This window comes from Manduca sexta, chromosome 23 (genome assembly GCF_014839805.1).
Source record: "Manduca sexta isolate Smith_Timp_Sample1 chromosome 23, JHU_Msex_v1.0, whole genome shotgun sequence".
In the NCBI taxonomy this organism is placed as follows: Eukaryota; Metazoa; Arthropoda; class Insecta; order Lepidoptera; family Sphingidae; genus Manduca; species Manduca sexta.
In genome coordinates, this window is record NC_051137.1 from 10,593,265 (window position 1) to 10,616,897 (window position 23,633).

Here is a 23,633-nt window from a genome sequence, read left to right on the forward strand (position 1 = left end):
ATCACTAACTATACGTGATTTTAAATGCTTTACTTGTCAATACTTGTTTAGTTACCCAGATTAAAGGTGAAACAAAATGTATGAAAAATGGACCTTAAGCTATAACCTTAACCTGATGATTGCAAAATCAGCCATTAATGATCCAGTTAAATTGGATACAAACCTAATTCTAAAAGATCTATGTTGTATATTTATTTATTATGACAAAGATGAAAAAGTATTCAATGTTGCCCTATACTATTGCTTCTTAAACTGTGTTGCGCACCCGAAGGAGGCGTGACATGTAAAAAGGGGTATTGATATATATTTTATCAATCTATTTCTATCGTTCGTGAGAAGTACTTTGTTTGAATGTAAGGTACATCTGATAACGTATATGCAAAATGTAATGTTCATCGGTAAGTATAACAAGTAGGCGTTAGACGTAAATTAACAATTTGTTATATTATGCTGCTTGATGAGTTCCCTGGCTTACGTTTCCTTGCGTTGAAGCGAGGTACGTTACTATTTAGGAGGGTGGTGTTACTGATTCTTTGGGAACCACTGGTCTATAATATACAGGTAAAAAAATTCAACAACCATTTTTATTTGTGTAATATTTATTTACAACTTGTCACCGAATTTTGATACAGAGCAAATTCAAAATTCCCTAAATTATACTACAGTGCAGCGGCTTTGCGTCACAAGGCACCAAAATTTAAATATAAAATAATTTGACAATTACAATAATTGTTTTAAGTGATCTTGAGCCAATTAGGAGTACCTATTAATATTTCAGATATGCAATTACTAATAAATCTATGCAAATTTTAACATTGCCATGGTGAGATCATATTTTAAACATCAATTAAAATAAGAGCGCTTTGTAGGTGCCAGTAAGATCAAATAAATATTTTTATATATGTTCCTATTCCAATTCAAAATGACTTCGGTACTTGGAGTTTTCAATAAAAACTTAAGTAGGCACCTTGACAATGAGCGTCCCACCTATATATAAACCAAAGGCAAAATTATCTAAGAAAACCAAATATTTATATAGAAAACCGAATATAATGCCATGCAAACTAAATTAAACAAATTCATATGTGACTAGATGTGGAATGTTCTCTATTTGGTGAACTAATTTATTTACCTTGCATATTGTAATGTGAACAAATAAATAATACATTAATCTTTAACAAAACAACGTAAACAATAGTGCCTTTAATATTATTTAAGTACAGTAAAGCAAAATGAGCACAGATAGGAAAATCGATGTGGACCTTAATTAATTAACATAACATAGATAACTAAACACATCACATAGGTTCGCGCACATTGGGCTGCAACGCATCGTATAAAAACCTACGACTGACTAAATCTTTGGATCAATCTGACTCCCACATGCCATGTAATAAGCAATTTACAGTACCATCTTTTTGTTACTTACGACGCGGTGCTGTATGCGTAGATGTGCGCGAACCTTAAAACATAATTTTGTCTAACTTGGTCTTCGTAATAAGCGATTAATAGTACGTGCTGTTTGCAAACATTCCGATTATTAACGAGTAAAAAATTCTATCTGTTAACTTTCATGAAACCGTTGTAACAGAAATTTACATATTCCATATTACTTATGTCCAACTACCGCTATATAAGTATAAATTTATATAGTGTCATCACAACACTTGTATCTAACATGAACGCGTCAAACGCGCCTCTTTACACAGCTCGTTAATATAATTCAAAATAGACCTGATATAATGAAAATGGAATCAACCATTGTCTAACAGACCGTCTTTTAAAATGTGGGTAGTTTGCTTGTACAACTCTCGTTTAAGCGTTACTAGGTTAATGTTGAACGTACGTAAATTTAGTTACATCGCATTATTTTGTATTGAGTCAACGTCATTGACTTGAGCTTTGCCGTCACAGATATAATCCTTATCCGCACAAAAATTTACATAAATATTATGCTAGGGAATGGTCCGGTGTCGCCGGGCCGGTGAATGCTTAGAGTTTCACCTTGCCGGTGCAGATGTCGGTGTAGAGCTGGGAGGTGATCGGCACGAAGCTAGCGCCAGATCTGAAGTACAGCGGCTCCTTGATAACGTCCGGGTCGAAGCCCTCTTTCTGGTATTGCAGTTTCTTTAGTTTGAATGTACCTGTAATAACATTTATTAATTGAACATTTCGTCGACAATTTATAAAATTCGTCATAATGCATCGAGTGTATTCAATTCAAGCTGCTGACACTCGCCGATCACCTTTACGGTATTTAGCTAGTTGAAAGCAATTTTCACTATAAACCCAACCTGCCATGACATGTTTTTAATAGATATGCCAATGAATATCATATTTACATATTATCTTTAATTCGACTCATTTGTGTTTTTTACGTTTATCATATAAATACCTCGTATAAATTGTAACACAGAAAAAATGATTAAAATCCAATAAATCATAACAATTTGAATTTCGGTAGCAGAATTAAGTGTCAAAAAAAGAGGCGCAATACGCGTACGTGACGTCATCGTGAATTACGATGCCTACTGCAGAACGAGATGGAGAGATAACCCCCAACGCGCAAACTTTAGCGCATCGTAATAATAATAAAACTAATACTTTATGGATATTTCAAATCCGGCGGAATGCTCATCTATAATTTCCTTCAGCCTGCATAAAATTTAAATAATTAATGTTGTTGATAACTGACTCGTAATCTCGATATCGTTCATGATGCGCAGGAACAGAGGCCTCGCGTACGACGGCAGCGAGTCGTCTAGTTCGCTGGCCAACTTCTTCATGTCCAAACTGCCCGTGGGGTCAGCGATAGCCGCCATACCGGCGCGGCCTTCCGTCTGAGGAATCTGGAATAATATAAAAATACAATTCATTTACTCATTCTGATACATTTTTTTATATTATAATTGAAGATACGAGAGTATTTTGTTCATCATATAAACGTCACGTCAACCTATCAAAATTAGCAATATCACCAGGGCTGGCTTGCACAAAGAGTTACTAAACATGTTTAGCCCTAAACATATTTAAAACTTCGTGCTGTCACTGTCATTTGTTAAGAGTTGACGAAGACAGCACTATGATTAAAACATATTTAGCGTTAATCATATTTAGTGAGAGGTTGTGCAAGCCAGCGTAGATGTTTAAGAGCATAATGCAAGTCACTGGCTACAATTTTCATTACAACAGGACAAATCCGTGTATGCATAGGGACATTGATGCTTGGGAGAAGAACAGAAAATGCAACGCAAACCGGCAAAATCCTAGCATCTGTCCACGCACGCAATATCATTAACATCATATTTCACCTAAACTGACCACCAAATTATGGACACCGGTACAGTACGCCATAACATCGTAAGATACTGACCGAAACTCCATAAACAACGCACGGCCGTTGGTCGAGTGCGGGCGACATGACGTCCTCCACCTCGGCGGTGGCGACGTTCTCGCCCTTCCACTTGTACGTGTCGCCGGTGCGGTCGCGGAAGTACAGGTAGCCGAGCTCGTCCGCCACCAGGATGTCGCCGCCCACGAACGCCGCGTCGCCCTTGCAGAACACGTCGCGGACCAGCTTCTTGTTGCTGGCGTCCTGGATAAAAAGTGAATTAACGTATGTTATAAAATCGGTGAGAAGCGGCTGTTTGTTTTAGAGATACAACGTGACAAGGCCGCTCTCACACCAGTCAACCCTGCATCTCGTATATAGGTAGGTTAAAATCGACATTACCTCGTGTAGGTAAGCCAAAATCGACATTGGTAATTAATGCGGTGAAACTCTGAGATTTTGTAAGGAAAGTAATTGATTTTTAATAATTACCCGGCAACGATATTTAAACGAGGGTGAAATGTACTAATTTGTTTCTGATGATGATAAGTTTGTCGTCCATGACCCGTATTATAATTAGATATTTATTAAAGAAAAGAGACTCATGATTCGAGGTCCCGCTAAACTAGCCAAAGGTAGCAAGAGCTCATTAAACCCTCTCTACATAGAGTAAGAAATAGAAAATGTACTGAACTTTAATCTAGATATTTATATACATTTTACAACATAAGCAATATAATAGAGTCAAGGCCGTTAACGATGGTGGCAAGCAGATATCAGTACAAGTAAGCACACATAGATCACATTGCGCAAGAGATAACCAACCTTATCGACGTATCCGTAGTACTCTCGTGACGCGTTGCCTTGAGCTATCAGCCCGATGAACATGCCCGGCTCGTCTGAAAACAATAACCCATTATTTAAAATATACAAAAAAAGTTTAATGACGGTATGACATTATTTTTAGGGATGGAAGACTCGGGCCGGTAGAAGCTAGCATCATTAGAGGGTTTTCGCTTCTCCTGACCAAATGTTTCCTTCGACAGTGGTATTAGTATGATTGGTACATTAAGTTTTACTTTTAATTATTTTTTTTTAACTCGTAATCTCGTTCACGACTGGCAAAATTCTAAAAAGCAATTACTGTCAGGCAGTTTATAAAGCAAATATTTTTCAAAATGTGACTAGTTCCGAATTAGGTGCTCACTTGGTTGACACCGGATGCAAAATCCATCGGGGCCCCGCACGAGGTTGCCGTGTTCATCAGCTCGCACGAGGGCGATTGGATGCAGGCTCGTGGGCACCAGCTTGGGCAGAAAACCGACTGCGCCCACTGTGTTGTCCACGTTTACTGGAAATTACCAACACGACTTTAAAATGATGTAAAATGCCTCTACTATATACTATTAGTCCGTAATTATTAAAAGTCAGCCCGTAACTGAACTAATACTTAATTACAAAAAAAAAAAACAAAAATACGATGTCATACAATTACCTACCGGCAATTTTTTTCTAAAGTTATATCCATTCCTTATTTTTGTTTTCTAGCGTCCATGAGTCGATGCATACAACTTAGTAGTTTTTACTATGTTTCAGTTTCATTCATTAAAATATAATCGCGTCACGCTAATTGATGCACGACAATTTGTCATTTGATCTACATAATTTTTGTTACCACGTGTTTTGTGTCCTTAAGTTGATGCAGGAATTATAAAAATTTTAACTCGTCATTTGAATACATATGAACAAAGATTCGGACTCCCAAATTTTTTATGTTTTTCCTCTTCTACATATCCCATTTTTTTTTGTATTTAATAACTATATCTGTATAATAAGAAATGTCTTTAGTAGCCCTGTAAACATTAGTGTTTATAGTGGCATTGTAAACAGTATTCCTAAATTATTAAAAAAGGTTCTTGGGTGGCCCTAGTCTTTAAAATTAATCTTTGTTTTTATTCAAGTGGACATGAAATTATAATTAATGTTGGCCTAAATGCTATTCGTAATTTATAACTCGCACTGGTCACTACCCGAAATTATTGTCAATTATATATTAGTGTCGAGTTGAATCTACGAAAAAAACATAAAATAATTTACTTATAATATATTATTGTCTCTATTACACGAACATATTAATTAAGTCGATAAGTCATACAATTTCCTCAATTGTCGTATTAATTAGTATACATACATTATAATCATAATTATTCAATGGCACACGTCAAAACAATAAACTAATAAATTTAATATAACAACAATAATATATTTGTATTGAGTAATTAGTCATAAAATATGTAAATACATACTTATGTTGGCATTGCCCTCCGTTGCGCCGTAAATTTCATTAATCTGGGGCACTTTGAACCTAAAAGTATATAAACAATATAAACTAAGTACCAAGCTGTGATTAATTAATTGATGAATATGCTCACAATAAATGACCATCTTAAGGTCAGGTTTTTAGTATTTGGGGCAAGAAAGTGGAAGTATTTTCGACTGTTCCCATTTGGATTAGCAAGAATTCGGCATCTCAATTTACGTGCCTTTTGTTACGGACTCGGTTGAACTAAAAACTACAAAATGACGCGTGTAAATAATATGCACATACTTAATTGGTGACAATTGTTTCATCCTGAACATTGTCCTGAACTAAATACATAATGTGGAGTTAACATTAAGGCGCTCCCCCAGCAAAACGGCACGGTAAATGTATTTTTAGGTTTTTTTTTCTAAATTTTAATGCCTATATATAAATAAATTTGACAACTTTTATTTCTACAATATTAATGTGTTATTTTTTATTTTAATTCATTCATTGCATAGTTAAAATGGCTGATTCAGTGTTAATAATCTTCATTCGCAACCAACACTATTATGTATACAATACAATATATAACATTTTAGTAAGTACTATAAAATTTTCAAGACCTAAAATTTACTTTTTTACGCATTTTTTCCTAATATTTGCAAATGTATGGAACGAATGCTGAAGCCCGTTTCCTCGGGGGAGGGCCTTAACGTTGATGCATTTGTTACTGCGTTGTGAAAAGATTAGGTCAATGAAACGATTACATACACAAAAATATATGTAAATTTATTTCCTACACTATGTGCTAAAGTCTTTGTTGTTATAGCAGTATTTTGGTCATACATTGTGTTATTTATTTCACGTTTAATTCAATTCAATATTCAGTTAAATTTGTCGGAATAGGAAAGAAAATAAACTCTACCATCTTTAACTCTTTAGGTTCATTTCAAAACTTAATTGCACTCCTGCTCCTTCCATGAGCATGTATTTCAGTAGATAGTTACGCAATATTTATAAATATAATGACCTGTCGACGATCTGCTGCCAGATGGCGGGGCGCATGCCGTTGCCCACCATGATGCGCACGCGGTGTTGCGAATCGGTGGGCCGCGGCGGCTGCGCGAGCAGATACCGACACATTTCACCGATGTACTGCGCAACCTGTGTATCACGCAACTAATATCAGTTTTGATATCATAAAATACTTATTTTCTTATTTATTTGAACTTTATATACATGTATAAAGATGGACTTAATGCCTGATACATTCCAAAACAACCAACTTTTGGGTGTGTGCAGAGAAAATAAAGTAGGTACTTATTGTTGCAAGAATGAAACTTATTATCTGAGTAGTAGAACAAGAGCAATGACAGGAAAAATATTGGGGAAAGAATGCTGCACCTAAAATGCAAAGTGCATACCCTAGTTGGCATATACCAACCACCTATCAAGTAAAGCCAATTTCTTCCTCAGTCCTCCCAAGTACAGAATTTATACATGATCATAATCGATGCCACAAGTATAGTCCTAAAAACAAAACAATTGTTAACGTACCGTACACTCATAGTTGATGCAATCAGTCCAGAAGTTGCTCGCTGAAAACTTGCTTCTGAGCACTGATGGTATGCCTGCGACGAGCGCGGCGCCGGTGCCCACCACCCCACCGGCCATATGGTACAACGGCAGCGAGTTGTACATGCGGTCCGATTTCTTCAGGCCCAGCATATGCACCGTCGCCGCAACCACCAGTAAGTATCTTGAGGGTTAAAAACAGTAGTTGTAGGATGACTATAATTCCCGCTTCGTGCGGTTATTTAGCCGATTATGATTTAGATTCCGAAAAAATAGTTGTATTAATTAATAATTTATCATTAATGTGATGCAAAATGAAATTTGCCATTCTATATTGATGCTACAGCGTCTTGCATAGCGGGAATATCTTTGTCGTCCCGATTTATCAGTTTATCAATATTAGAAAGTAGCATAGTATATAGTAGGTACCTACAGATATTATGTTGTAATATTGTTCTTATTGGTTATTAAATACAATCTATGTTGAAAAGAATGCAAAGTCTGCCGTTAACCCTTAACTCTTATATGTTAATTAAATATGTGTAATTTTAATCGTATGCTGTCAATATATCCTGACATAAATTTGTTCAATTTATAACCTACCCCACCTTAGGTCGATATAAGTGTGACAATCACATTTTTGCACATTTTTTCATATTAAAGAGCGACTCATAATTAATGTAGTAATTAAGATATTTTACGAGTACTTCAGGGGTCAATGTGAAGTAATTTTAAAAAATCTGCACAAAGAGAAAGTCAATTCAAAGGACTCAAGTTTTCAATACAACTATTTTGTGAACAAAATAAGTACTAGTTATACACGTAATTTAAGTTTTCCTGCCTAAAGTTACTTACTTCACACGCTCTTCGACCTTCTCGTCTCGGAAAACAATAGATAATGGTCTTTAAATTAAAATATTGTTTGTTACATTACGCTGACGTAGATTCTGAGATAGTTTGTACCTACCAGTGTAGAATTCTAAAAGAACTACGATAATCATAAATTGCTTTTTGTTGTCGAGTCAATGTAGATTATATATTTTTACTTTAAGCATATAAACGAAATTTTAATGCAATTTCGGCAAATGTAATGAGTCACAACTTTCAAGGCTGCGACTGCTGCATTTGATGATTTCCAACCAATGTAAATGTTTTAACACTAAATCAGTTTATGGTACGTATCGAGAAATATAGGTTATGCCCAAAATAAATAATCAAATAGTTTATTGCAATATTACATACATATAACACATTCTTACTATTTTAACCTGTAATTGATTGTAGAAAGTTCTTGTTTAATTTTCCCCAATGTAATAAAAATCATTAAGGTAACTTTAAAGTCTATTATGAGTACAAAAGAACCTTTCTCATGTAGACCAAAATAGGCCTATACAGTCTTCTAATTAAAGTAAAAAATTTGATGTATTTTATTTAAATGTGACTTGTTTTGTCTTTTATACTAGTTTTACTCTCAATTTGATATGACGGTATTTTAATTATATATCAGTAGAAACCTTATTGGTCTATTTATTAGTCTTACTTCCATAATAAAAGTGATTATTTCAGATTTACCCATAAATGCCTCCCCCTGGGAATCCGACTTTGGTCGGAGAGCCATTCATAATGCTTATTATACTAAGAGTAAGTACTCACTTAGAATTGGGCATGATAGCTGCCTTAGGCATTCCAGTAGTGCCGGATGTATAAATATACAGCAACGTGTCTTTGTAGTGAGGTTTGTCCGCCACTACGGGATACTTGGTGGGGTGTCTTTGCATTTCAGCGCGCAAGTCCAGCACACCCGGCTTGCATTCACCGTATAACTGGAACAGCTTGAGATTCGTCGGTAACTGGTCGCGGATTTCTTCTATGGCTGCATGATAAAAATAGTTATGTGACACTTTAACTACAACAAAATTGTTAAATTCATGACTCATGTTCTGCTTGCTGTAAGAAGCCGGCCTATTTCATGTTAATGAACCAAACGATTTCATCAGGCTTGTGGACAGTTCAGATTACAGTTACAAAAAAAAATATCCGTCATACTATCAAATTTGCGGCTGCTCTTTGCCAACTATGAATAGCTCAGCATTTGAAGGATCTGATAAGCTTCAAGTTTTTACTTAAGGCCTCAAAAACCATCAAGCTTCACTTACCATCAGCCAGTTGGTCCGAGAAGACTATAGCCTTCGCCTTAGCGACCTGTATACAGTGCAGTAGCGGCTTGTGGCGCAGGTTACTGTTGATAAGCGCGGACACGGCGCCCAGCTTGGCCATTGCCAACCACGTCCACACGTACTCGCCGCAGTTCGGCATGAATACGCACACCACGTCGCCTCGCCTCAACCCGACGTGCATTTGCATCACTCGTGCTACCAGATTGGAGTTTACTGCCATCTGAAATATATTTATTTTGTACTAACTTCTTCACACAAATGTTTTTTTTTTTTTTTTATAAGAGATAATTGAATCTCGCATGAAGTAATTTAATCACGCTATATTTTGAATATTTTATTGTATCGGAATATCAGTCATAAGGAAACATATTGCCGACCTCCAGATGGCGATCACCGTCTATGGATTTCTAAAATATCAAAGGCCTGTCAATCTCTCTGTCGGGTCTATCAAAACGAAAATATTTTTGAAAACTGCATCATAAGTTCAGAATATCTTGCTTTTATACAGTGATATCAAATACCTCACGATAAGTCCATGTGCGCTCTCCGACGATAATGAAACAGGGTCCATCGGGATTCATCTTCGCGCGTTTGTTGAAGAGATACGGCACCGTACAGTCCTGCCTGCCCCATCTCTTCGAACTGATCATGCCGTTTGCATAGCGCCATAGAAATCTGCAACAAACAATATTTTTTTTGTTGATCTGTAGTCCCGCTACAACTCAATAAGACGATTAAACCCCTACGTAAATGTCTTAATTTCACAAATGTTATACTTAATTTGAAGGTCTTTTCCAGAGAGTACCAGGATTCAATTCTCAAATCGTGCAACACTATGTGGCTTTTCCAACGCAATTATTATGGATACCTATTCCGCGTATGGTTTACCGCCGAAATGTGTTAAAACTGTGATGTGAAGTGACTTAAATTGTTTCTGCAGGACGTTTGGAAGTGTGTTACGTCGAGTGCGTTACACATACATATGTGTAATAAAAGCAGGTAAAAGAAGATAACATTAATAATGAAGCGTTTATTGGCACAATCAACCATAAACTATTATTGCTAACTGAACAACCTATGGTATCGATCGCCGTTCGCCATAGATTCGACAAAGCATCGTAATATTTTACGCTCAATAGAAATAGATATAGTCAAGGCTAAACTCAGGTTATACGTAAAAATCAATCATGTTCGTTTAGATTACTTTCATATCAAATATGTATAAGAGAACTAAGCACATGTTTTCAAGACTTGGCATCAGAACAATAACGTTTCTAGATAGATATTATGGCGGCGGCTTCTCATAACACGGTTATTAGAATAGATGACATGCGTTAAAGTCTAATGGGAGATATTTTTCTAGAAAACACGTGCTACGATATTGTTCCTCATATTAGCTGCAATTTACAGACAATTTTTATGTAAATGCCAGCCTTTATCCACGGTTTGGTTTGCATGTTGCGTGATCAACATACTCTATACTGTTTTCATAATAATAAATATAATGATTTATATTGTAATAATATTTACGTAGATATATTATGTTGCTAACAAAGTCGCAAGGTAAAAAGTAAAACAACGATGTCAGTGAGCAGCTCGATTAATAAAAAAACAACACATTTCCCGCTGGCCTTCTGAATGTCAAGGCTTTTATGGATATTATATTGTATCCATAACTTATTACCTATATCAAAAATAATTATTAAAATCATCCTTCTCCACTATGATGACGATACAATCCGAGGATCGAACACTGCTGATTAGTGATAACTGATTCGCACAATCGTTGAACCATTCACTGGTTTCAGCCTGGTTTCATCTCATCTAGTGCGAAGTCGAATAGATTGAAGTGGTTTGTGATGGCAAAATAATAGAAACTAATGGGCAAGTTTCTGGTAATTTTTTATATACCTATTCATATAATGGGCGAATTTGAAGATCGCCACATCAATAAGGAGTTATTAGTACCTTATAAGTACTAATAACTAGTTCAAAATATTTCCCATCTGTAAACCTAAAGAAAAGAGTGGGTAATGGCTGAAGTGTTCCAATTTATCAATAGGTTATGGAAGAATGAAAACCTAGTTCACCTTGCCAATTTAAATGTAATATCAAATCTCATCGAGAGAGCTAGAGGCCAGAGCCCTAATAGCCCAACGAGACCCAAGATCAAAAATTCTACTCCAGCAAGCGTCAACTAACTTGACGATGAACATAACTTTAGAGTAAGGCTCTGCGCCACAGTAAGTCAAGCATAAGTAACGTTAATAAAATAAGAAGCCGTAAGCGGCGCGACGCTGCGCGGTGGTCACGCGACGCTATCGCGACGACCAACTACCGACGCACAAACATAATCCCATAATTAAATGAAGACAAATGTGACCTTCCCGGTGTGTTTGTATGAGGAAAATATAAAACAGCGTTCGTTTGCAAACTGAATGTGTTATAATTTGTTATTGATTTACTTTTTAACGAGTGTAAAGTAATTTGGTTCTTATTTGGATGCAATTCTTTTGTAATGTTTTAATGTTGAATATGCGTTAAGTCTACTATTCTTAAATAATACGGTTCCTATATTGTGTATAGAAATTCTACTAAGAACCTCTGAAATCTAAATATCATATACTAGCTAGCTATATGCTAGGTAGCTGGACAACTTACAGAAATGCATTAGAACAAATTGGTTGGTACACAAACTATACCTTAAATTTTACTTGCAAAAACCTGCTTAAATGCAGATTTTCTTCAAAATCCATTTTTGTCATTTAAAATGTTCGGGCGTAAGTTTGTAATAAAAACAGTTAATTATACAAGCCAATTGTAAGCTTTATGAAACGTAACGTTCGATGTTGCTGAATTCCCGAACACAATGGGAAGCGTATACACGCGCGCATGTATTGTGCACTAGTTACATAAATATTATACTTAATACATATATTATATAAATGTTGGCTCTTTGTTTATAATAATAACAGTTTTTCATATAAAATCTCATACCTCATATTAAAAAAGTTACAACGCAAATTAGGTAGGCACTTATTTATTAAATTCCTATCATCGTTTTAACAAAATAAAATTCAATTTTTTTACATTGTAAGACGGCAAAACTTCTCAAGCGTGTCTTCGAATATAATTTTACATACCGGCGCACTTATTAAAACAATGAGATCCTAATTTAAAACTAATTAATAATCAAGTAGACTCGAGAATATTTATTGAGTTTTATACAAATTGGGATCAGCAAATTTTTCTCCGTATTTTTAAACATTCTTAATTTAACGAAAAAAATGTATCTCTTAAGTAAATTAGTCTGCCAACCGTCGATATATTTAGTGTAACAACGGGCTATATTTAAATTTAACTATATCCACGGAGGCGAAAGCGTACGGTTAACGTTTATTTTACGCTCGGGTACGTTACGCTATTAGTACCAAACACAGTTATTCCATTACAAAACCAAATGATAACCGATAGAAAGCACCAACAGAAGACTTTCTGCATCTGCAATTTAGATTACGAAATGAATACAGTAAAGGTCAAAGGATCCGTTATATTGTACCTTTGAAAGCAATCCGAAGAAATTATAAACTAACCAAACAGATACAATTATTTCGATGTAAATGAACCGTAATAAAAAAAATTAAACACATTTGTCATTACTACTTACTATCTCATTAATAGTTGTATTGATTCATTGATAGAAAACGTCTAGCTTTCTTTGAAAAATCCAAACATTTGCGAACTTACTAGAAAACAGACCTTTTGTAAAAAAGCCTAAGTTGGCGTAAAAAGCTTTGTACAAGACGTGAGAAAATGCTGAACTCCGTAGCGAATTCTCAATTACTAACATAGTAAAGCAAACTAGTATTGAGTTTGCAGACAGAACCTTTTGGCGAAGGGTTTATATTACATTCTACGAGCGGATTGTCGTACGGAAGTATACAAACTTAAGAGATTTTTGTACTTTTACGTTTAACGATGTGGCATAAAGTACATAAACAGATTATTCTATTTGACCTGATGCTAAATGACAACCCATAAACATTCATACAATTAGCAAAATTGCCTGATTTTTCCAGCTAACGCGCATATAATGCGCATTTAATAAATGAAATCGTTACCAGTGTTTCTTCCTTCTTGGTGATGTTTCGGCACTAAGGTGGAATATACTGGAGTATCTTTTGATAATGTATATCGTTGACATAATTAATTTACTTTAGCATTTGTGAATACTCGAAGTTTTTTGAAATTGCTTTCATATATTATTATCTAAAAATATTGGTTTTATTGTCCAGTATCGTGCTTGTAGTAGTGATTAAAGTTTCGATAAATAGAGTACTTTATTCTCTTGACTATCATGCAGTTGTCATTTGCTTTAATAAATAAAAATATGACGTATTAGATGTTTCGTATCATTGCGTGACTGCAAAGCATAATATTAATTCATCAACATAAAATTATTTTATCATGTTACCATTATATCTTTTTTTTAGATATAATTAGAACCTAAACATGTTGAACCAGGGGTCAAATTAAGTATTTTCCTTATTTTAACTCATGACAATATTATTCAATATTCCTTTGCTATGTTTGCCAATGTCTTTGACATAAATAATTACATTAGGGAACCCATGAAGAAGGAAAATAATAAACATAACGACAATAACAAACTAGGCTAGTGTAGGAAATCGTAATTTTATGATAAGAGTTAAATTTATTTCCTTAATACTTTGAATGGGAAAATCAAAATGTAAGTCAAGTGTAGGTAAATACCCAATCAATGAGGATAAATTAATTAAAGGTTTCAACACATCTACTATGGTTATTTTTTAAAAAGTCCGGCAATCGAGATGGGTTACCTCATGAATGTCCTCTACAGCCGATAAACTAATCAAGCCTAAAATAATCATGGATCAAATAAAAAGAATAGGTATTACAATGACGAAGATGGGGTGATGAAACTCCGAAAATATCACTTACCAAAAGAAACTTAACATGTTAATTATTAATATATTTGTAGTGCCACTCGACCAAGTTATAGCGTGTTTATTCTGCTTTTCCTAGAGGTATCCCATGATCATTCAATACTAAAAAATTAGGGATATCCGTCACAGAAAAGACCCTAAAAATACGGAAAAACATCCAAAAAGCCTTATTTAATTTAAAAATTATTAGATTAATGACCTCTACATTACTTAATTATGTATATTAGCAACTCTTTGACAAGAAATTTGAGTATTCTTTTTTATTCTGGACTCTCGGAATTTTTATCTTTTTATATTTTTACCAAAAATATATATATATATTTATATAATCGGAAATCGATGGGTCCGTTCGTAATTCGTACGTAACACAAAGGCGAAAGAATGACGGAGCAAAAATCATTTCTTTGTGTTGCGTAGATAGAAAAATAGAAGGTAGAAAACATAGATAGGCAATATTTCCCATAGTATCGATGAAGTGACCTACTCCAGTTAACCAGGATTAACTTTGTTTGTTCAGAATACAAACTTTATTAGGTCAGTTAGTGTTTAGTTGCTAAGGAAACGAAGCGGCGGCGCAACAAATTGATCGGTTACGTTGACTATTAAAATCATGAGATAGTTATAATTGATGTGGATGATTTGGTAATAAGGAAACGGTGCCCTGGAAGGCACACCGAATTTTAAAATCTTCATAAAATCTTTTTATGAGAAAATTAAAAGGCTCCAAAAAAAACTATTGAATACATTTCAACATAATACATTTTATAAAATGCAATAATAAAAGAAGTACGCCTAATCTTAGCATGTTTTTATATTACATTAAAAAAAATACAAGACACGGATGGTGGGCCTTGTTCCTTGTTAGGAACCGACCTTTTTTCGATCACACTACTTTTGTAGGTGCGCAAAAGGCTCCATTTAGTAACCAGACGAGATGTTATAAAAAAAATTTAAAGTTGCATAATTGACACGGGACCTGTGCTTAATGAGTGTAAAAATATACATGCAAATCGTGTTAACGATATTAATAAAAACATAAATGATTATTCGGAAGTATAATTACTCCAATTGTTAATTAGTATTGCCAGTTCGTTACTTTAAACTTACATAATTATAAAGCCTCTGCGCCACTTTTAATGGCCAGGCTATGCGCTAATATCATAATGCAGGTATCTGCCGAAAGCGCTAACTGAACTCACTTTCGCACGAGTAAAATATCGCTGATACTGCTAACATTTTAAGTATTTATAAAGATGTGAACTTTTATTTTACATTTTCTTTTATTAATAACAGTCACAAAAGCGGAGGAGTGAAACTTATCTATTAGGCACTTCAAAATGTTTTTTTTCTACTATTTGTTTAATTACAGATCGACATAGTTTGTGTGAGCATTAGTAATACATGCTAAGACCGCCAAAAGTGTTGTTGTATAAGGCCGGCTGGTAAATTATTATCTTACAGCACTAGCGACAACATAGGTTCGTACAATTATCTATAACCAGATATCGATGATGACACAAATATGCCAAAAGGAAAACAAAAACATTGATTGTTACGAAACTTCATAGGTTTACGCGCTGGACTAATCTGAAGATTACCTAAAAATAGAAATAAAATCGATCCAACTGTAGAGAACATATATACGGACATTCATTTTATACACTTACTACATTAATAGATAGACTGTCCAATGTACAAGTGGATCACCTTGTGTTAAGATATATTCAATGTTTCCTGTGACAGTGCCGAGTGGACGCACTCATATAATGGACAAATATGTCTACAGTGTGGCTATATGAGATTTAAACATAGGTACAATTGAGTAAATATATACATTTAACATAAGGTTTCCCTACAGTACGCGATATTCCTACGTATATAAAATGTTTTTTTTTTTTTTAATAATTAAACGTACCAATGTCTTTTTTGCACGGGGAAAAATCTTACTTACATTTGTATTTTCGGATACAATCGAATCAAAGGAAATTAATATTAAACTATGATACAAGTCTATTTAACATTATATCAACCAATGTTTTCAAGTTGCACTTACAGGGAGTCTGTAAAACTTGGAAATTTAAGTTTAAGTTCAAAGTTTGTTTTTAGTTCTTCCCGAGGGTATCTTCCTTAAAGCGGTGAAACAAACTAGACCGAGTAGATGTCGCAAATGAAAGTTTCTCTTAGTATTCATTAATTTATTATTCAATCTCATGGTTATCGATAGGAACGGAACTCCAGGGCGGGTATACGCCTGTATATTTTATAGTCGGTCTAGTCCTTGGGTAACTTTTAACGCTACGATTCGTACCTACTCCTTTACTAATTTAAGCCGCTAGCATAATTTATCTAATATACATATACGAACAAGATGGCACGAGGAGGCAATGATTCTATGCAGGTCTTAAAATTGCTAAGTCCCAAGTGTAGTGTTTCGGATTAATTTATTTTGCTTTGTTTGTGGATATGCAGATTTATAGATGTAATTGCAAAAGCCGTGCATCGTTTTAGTGTACACAACGTTTTTTGGTTATGGCCATCTTTTCAGACCACGCTGACTAATTTTTCGTTTCCTTCTATCAACTTTATTATAATTATTTCATGTAATATTTAGTATTTTATGCAATATGAACACTGATATATACCTACATGATGAAATACTCGTGGTAGGTCTCACATAAGTGAGAGTCCGAGAGTACCTGGGTAGGTACCACTGCAATATCTATTTCTGTCGCCAAGCAGTAGTGTGTAGTTACTGTTGTATACCGGTTTGAAGAACATAGTAGCCAGTGTAACTACTGGACATAATAGGAAGTAACATCTCTTGTCTTAGGATGGCGAATGCAGTGGAATACCAAACAATACTTTGTAATTCAAGGTGTTGGATGGTGTTTCTACTGTTTATGGGCGGTCGTATCGCTAACCACCAGGCTACGGGCAAGCTCGTCTCGTCATTCAAAGCAATAAAAAAAAACTCCGATAGTCAAACATCTGTTTAAATAAGTGTTTTCTAATCTCCATTGTAGTCGTGTGCAGCTGCTGGGTGTTTTGAATCACTCACCTTGAGGGTAAACGACCCTACAGAATATATTTAGGGCAGTTGTTACATTTATTTTAAGTTACGACTTAAAATAAATGTAACCTGCTCCAATGTTAAGTATGTAGTAAGAACTTTCTTATTATCGACCAATGAATGAATATAATTTTTGGCATTGATATAAGAAGCGTTTCAGGCATTCATGTATATACTGTAAATTCTTCGTTTATATTAACGCAATTGAGTTAAATGTAAACACCTTCCACATTTCATTATTCTTTTCTAAAGTGATACCTACTTAAGCATCTACGAATAATTAAAACTATTGTTAATTAGCTACGAATAATTAAAGTATTTTAAACATCCATGGCTAAATTTATTCACAGATGTAAAAATTCTATGTAACAATGACCGTTCCGCCTAATTATCTTGTTCTTGAGTACTTCCGTCATTGTCATTTAGAAGATCTCGAATAGATATATAAAAACTAACGAAATTATATAAAAAAACATACAAAATATACAATAGAAGACAGATTACACATTATTAGTTCCATAATAAAGACAATTAAGTAGGTAATTGTATTTAATTATCTATTAATAAATATTTGTGTACCTACCTATTATATTTTTTACTACGTACATTTTTAACGTCACAAATGACAACTCGATAGTAAACTAAGTATAAGTTACAACAGTGTACACCCAAGGTTTTGGATTCGATTCTCGAAAATTGATGGATTAGTTTATCAATGAATAAACACACAAATCACTACGATGACAGGCTGGCGAGAAACGCAGTGACTTTTCGTAGCCCGCAATAGAGCGACATTAAATCCAGACTAGACGCAGTATTAAAATAATGCTCTAATCTAAGTTATGTATAACATTGCGACATTAACTAACAATAAGGTCTACGATCACCTATATAAGTAGTTAAACAAATTCAAAACTTCAAAACGTGTAAACACTTTTAAGTTCTTAACAACATTTTTTCTTCACAAAAAATAAACGTGGTCTACTTTACTTTACACAAAGCAAAGAAATTCACGTTACAATAAACGTGTATAGGCGATTTTAAGTTTGAAATAGTTCAGCTATTTACGGATATAAATACATGCATTGAATAATGAATATACTTAAAGCATTTATAGGATATAAAACCAAATACTTAATTTAAGAAAGAAGACAGACCGGTTAACTATTTTTTACGTAGGTAGTTATACGAAAATAAATACCTCCTAGAACTAGCCTTACATTATTATTACTTTTAGAATACATAACAGTTTTATGAGGAAAAATATCTACAATATTCCGGTTGCTTTGATACTGTTGTTAATTTTATGTATTAAATCGAATGCAAATAATTGAATCCAACTTCCAATACCGAGTACGGATTTTAAGGTATTTGATAGAAGTTAACGCAATAACAAATTTTGGTGATATTCGACACTGAAACCACATTCTGGAGTTAATATAATATTTTTCACTTTCATCCTAGAAAAGTTTATAGTAGAGTAGGAAATCTTCTTTGGAGGCGACAGCAATAGCAAGTCAAATAATATGATTATACGATTAATAAAATTAATTATATGTTAATTAGTCATTTATATGTAATAATCTGATGTAGCCAGTTTTAAGGCGCTTCCCCAGCAAAATGGCTCGATAACCAAAAAAGCTAACTATTCAAAATTTATAAAACATAGAAAAGAAAAATTACAATATAATGTTATCTTCACTTTGGTTGTTTATTTTTTTTATAATGTGGATATTGTTTAATTAATTTCATAATGAAAAGCGCAATAAAATGAATTCAGTGCATCTGCTAAAATACATAGAATTTTAATTCGCAACCAAAACTATCAGATAGACAATTCAATAATAAATATTTTGATGTTTAAAATTTGTCAAAAAAACCTAAAATTGATTATTTAAAGAAATTATAATCCGTGTAATAAGTATATTTACATATTCCCGCCAGTAACTTGTGCGCCCAAAATGTATGGGATTGATACCCAAGGCCATTTGCTCGGGGGAGGGCCTTTACAAGGCGAATGAGCTTACTCGACCGACACAGTAGACAGCAGGTAAGAGGTCTTACAGAAAATTGTAATAAAAAACCATTATTTGAGTGTGTGAGTACATTTGCAGAAGGGTCAATAAATCCTCTGTACAATTGTATTTTACCTCTTACCAATGATAATGCAGTGTATGGGTGAATATAGAAATTGTGTGCACAAATACTTCAGAAATTGTACTCAGAAGCACTGTTTCCATTATCAGATAGTACGTAACGTAAGATCATTGTGATTTGCTTTTCTAGATTGTGTAAAGATAGGGGAATGCGATAAACTAAACAAATATTTTTATTGCATCGTTTTCTAAACCATGTTTACCCGTGAATTTATATGTACAGGCGGAAATTCTAGTCACATTGTTTTAAAAAACAAAATACTGACATTTCAGTTATAAATTGATTACTTAAGTCTTTATTGTTTTTTTTTTCGTTCTTTATTACGCAGAGCGTATTACAAAAAGGGTGAAAGTCAATTACTTTTCAATGAGTAGGTAAATAAATATGGGTCGGATTAGCTGGTTATTCAACATATTCAGAGGTAGATTCAAAAGTAACAATAAAAGAGTTATCACTTATCACTTATGACGTTATATCTCCTGCCTTACCTGCCTGGGGGTGCTCACGAAGTGTACGTACACAAGTAATTGGACCCCTATCTAGTGCCTAGCTCATGCCAAGTTCCTTGAACTAAACAATCTGATTATCATTTTATAATATAATATGCTACGTACATGTTCTGTTATATAACGTCGATAAATCAACGGTGCCTGAGATTACTTAATGGTCATCTGCTTGCTGTCAAACGATCAACAAAAATAACAAGTGACTGCGTGAAACTTTTATTATTTAATATTGAAGTAAATATAGATCATATTTTCAGTTTGTAGACAGATGATATAGACCGTAAGTATTGTAATATTACAGAGAATTTCTTTGTAATGTAGGAATATGTCCCTAATATTTAATAAGTACAGAAAATTACCCTAAACTTGGGAATCCAATACACACCAGTTCACTTATGTCCGACTTTGCAGTGGGAAGGTAAACAACTTCTCCATCCGTGTCTCTTATAACATCTACGGATAGAAATTACGGAGGCTGGCAAATAGTTATAGGCTTCAACTCATTGTTAATTATAATTAACGTAATATAAACATTAAGGAGGAACGCAAATCGTTAACACATAGTGACTATAGCATTGTCTCCATGCGGCATGAATTAATTGTATGCGTTCGTAAACTAAAAGGTACCTACTATAAATTCAGTGAGCATCGCCAGCTTCTTAATGTGTAAACAAAATGTTTATAAATAACGTTTTTACTGACGGAAACTTCCGTATCCTGTCATATAAATATGTTGAATGAATAATACTAAATTTCAGAGTTCAATCAGTTAGTGTAATTTGTACCCGAATGCATGGTAAGAAGAACTTACAGAGCATTACATTTATTAAAGTTTAAATAGAACGTCGGTTAGTGTTTCGGTACAATCTCCTTCATCTTGTGATTTTTTAAGAGTCGTCATGCGTTTTAAATAAAATATTCGCTATAACACTGCGACAATAGACGTTTGCCGGCCTGTGACGCAGCTATTGGAGAATCAAAATATGATTATGACTTACAAGTGTGTTCAGTACCTATATCTACTTCAAATGCGAAAATAACTTATCGGCCAGTATTTGGGAGATTGATTAAGTCACAAACAATATCAATGAATATTTAATTCAGTACATCCAGGTCCATAAGTACTTTATACCTACCTAGATAGTGTCAGGAAATTCATTACAGAACACATAGACAGATTTGACGGGCCAGAAATAGTGCGCACCTTACGTCAAATGCGAGAACTACTGCAGACATTTAGAAAAACCGAAAATGATTACTCACTTGAGGTCCCTGGGCAGCGTTTTGATGATAATGTAGATTTGTCTTCTGTATCGGTAGAGGCATGGCGCGACCGCGAGGATGGCGAATATCGCCGCCTTGGAGAGCGTGCTGAGCACGGCGGCCATCGCGGCGGCAACTGCCATGAGCGCCACGAGCGCTGCCAGCAACGCGTCCATGCTGGCGCCGAGCCCACTGGGCCGCGAGTCGCGACTCCGAGACGTCACACAACAGCGAGAGCTAGTTCACACCGAGCCGGCCACGCACGCGTCCATTTACAACCGGCGGTTTCGCGCAAATGCGGGAAGGACGCGTCGACGCGAGGGTGCGCACTGCGCGTCGATGTCGCCTGCGGACAGCGGAGCCCCCCTCGCGGTTGCACATGCGCCGACAACAGCTGATCACCGAACAGATGGCGCGATATATTAGGTACGGCCCGCAATTAAGTCATATGAACTTGTTTAAATATGACGCGAATGGTGGTTGGTTTTCATTTGTGACGTTTATGTTAAAATCTAATTTCAAAATTGACGTATTTCTTTTTCTCTGGACAACAGCAAGAAGACTTAAATTCTAAACATTTTACATCATTATACGAGGGCTAGTATGGTTTCTTGACAAAGAGCAACTTCTGAGGCAACTCTACATTTACCGCTCCAACAAAAAAAAAATCCTTCCTAGGACACTGTCTTTCATTTGAATTTTAAAGATATTTTTATCTACAGTTAAGCACAGATATGGACCCATTATAAAAATAGTCACAACCAATGACGTTTTACAAATAAAAACATCTTAGGTCACAACAATTTATTTTATGCCACTCGATCCTGTCGTGTAGAAAGATCAAAAGACTTTATGAGACCACCTGAAGTTCCATCCACCAGTAATAAGTTTACAATTTAGGTTCTTAACAATGGCCAAATAAAGTTTTTTTTCTTTCTTCTTTCTTATATATTTAACCGAACCACATGTCAATTTTGTGTGTGCATGTCAAATTGTAATGAACAATGGAATGGAGATTGGAAATGTAATTTGAACTTACATTGACATGTAGTATATCAGTTCCACACTAAGCGTATAAGTACTTATTACATACAGAATGGTAGGTATTAAGTACATCGGCCCTGTGGAATGGGGGTGTTTGGAGAATTCCACCACGGTATCCTCTGCCTGTCGTAAGAGGCGACTAATAGGGACCATCGGGGGGTCGTCGGCGGGCAGCAGGGGGCTGTCCGCCCTAGTGCATTTCTGTGCATCTTTTGCACATCTGTCGGTTGACCCCCGGGATGGACGGCAGTGTGTAGTTGGCCTCACGCTGCCGTAGACGCCGAGAGCGTCCTTCGGTGCGCAGGGGCTTCTGAGCCCCCCCCCCCGCCCCATAGGAAACGGGCCGCAAGGCGGCACCGCGCAGGGGCGGCTGCGGCCGTAGACTTAGACCCTTCAACGTCAGAGGAAGCCCGCAGCCGTCCCTAATGCGCCGAAGAGGGCCATCGCGGAGTTTTAGCTGGTAGGCCGTGCATAGGTTAGCTGTACATAGGGTTAGGGACTCGGCCCGGCGGTCGCCCGAAGGTCGTCATCAAATCCGGGCGGCTCAACGCCGGGCCGTAAGGCACGGTTACCCCAGCATAACCGCTCAGTCGCCCCCAACGAAGGCTGGGCGGTAGTAATAAGGAACTTACTCCGCGAAACCAAAAAAAAAAAGGTATTAAGTACATACAGAATGGTAGGTGGTTACCTATACTTATAGTGTCATCAGTTGTGACTATAATTTGGGATCATAGTGCGAGAATCGAACCTAAATTTATACATATGTATAAATGAGATAGGTATCTCAGTTTTAAGCCGGCCCCTCCCCACATCTCTGTCTTTTTTTCACGTTGAATATAGTTATTAAAACACAATCTATACAAGTAGGTTTTGGAACCTAGATTTGTGAGAAATATTATTAATGCCTTAAAAACAAAATTGTTCAATAAATTATATAAGTGCGTTCGGGTAAGATCAGATACGGGGTAAGATCGTATAACGATCGAATAATAAAAAATACCATGAATCTATGGTTATTTTTAGTTTAAACTATGTAGGCGAGTACGCTGTCTCTTTTTGCCCCATCCTATATAAACACAGTTGATGCTACGACCAAGAACGGGTGCGCTATGTGCATTGAAACAAAAAAGGTGGATTTTCTTCTTAACATTTTTGAGACTTCTGTTTGATTTTGTGACCTTATCATTCAAGCATTAGAAGCTTTATTCGAACGGAGTCCG

General features: G+C 35.3%; 1 protein-coding gene across 1 annotated transcript; it reads right to left on the reverse strand.

Moving 5' to 3' along the window:
• Positions 1–581: 581 nt before the first annotated feature.
• On the reverse strand, positions 582–21,828 carry LOC115440990 (long-chain fatty acid transport protein 4). Its single transcript, XM_037441781.1, has 12 exons — positions 21,370–21,828; positions 9,910–10,063; positions 9,368–9,608; positions 8,865–9,084; positions 7,194–7,395; positions 6,667–6,800; positions 5,638–5,696; positions 4,539–4,682; positions 4,157–4,230; positions 3,374–3,595; positions 2,696–2,849; positions 582–2,144 (listed from the first exon to the last, which is right to left on the reverse strand). The coding sequence occupies exons 1-12, from the start codon at positions 21,543–21,545 to the stop codon at positions 1,993–1,995; spliced, it is 1,932 nt and encodes a 643-aa protein (XP_037297678.1). The 5' UTR covers positions 21,546–21,828; the 3' UTR covers positions 582–1,992.
• Positions 21,829–23,633: the final 1,805 nt, after the last annotated feature.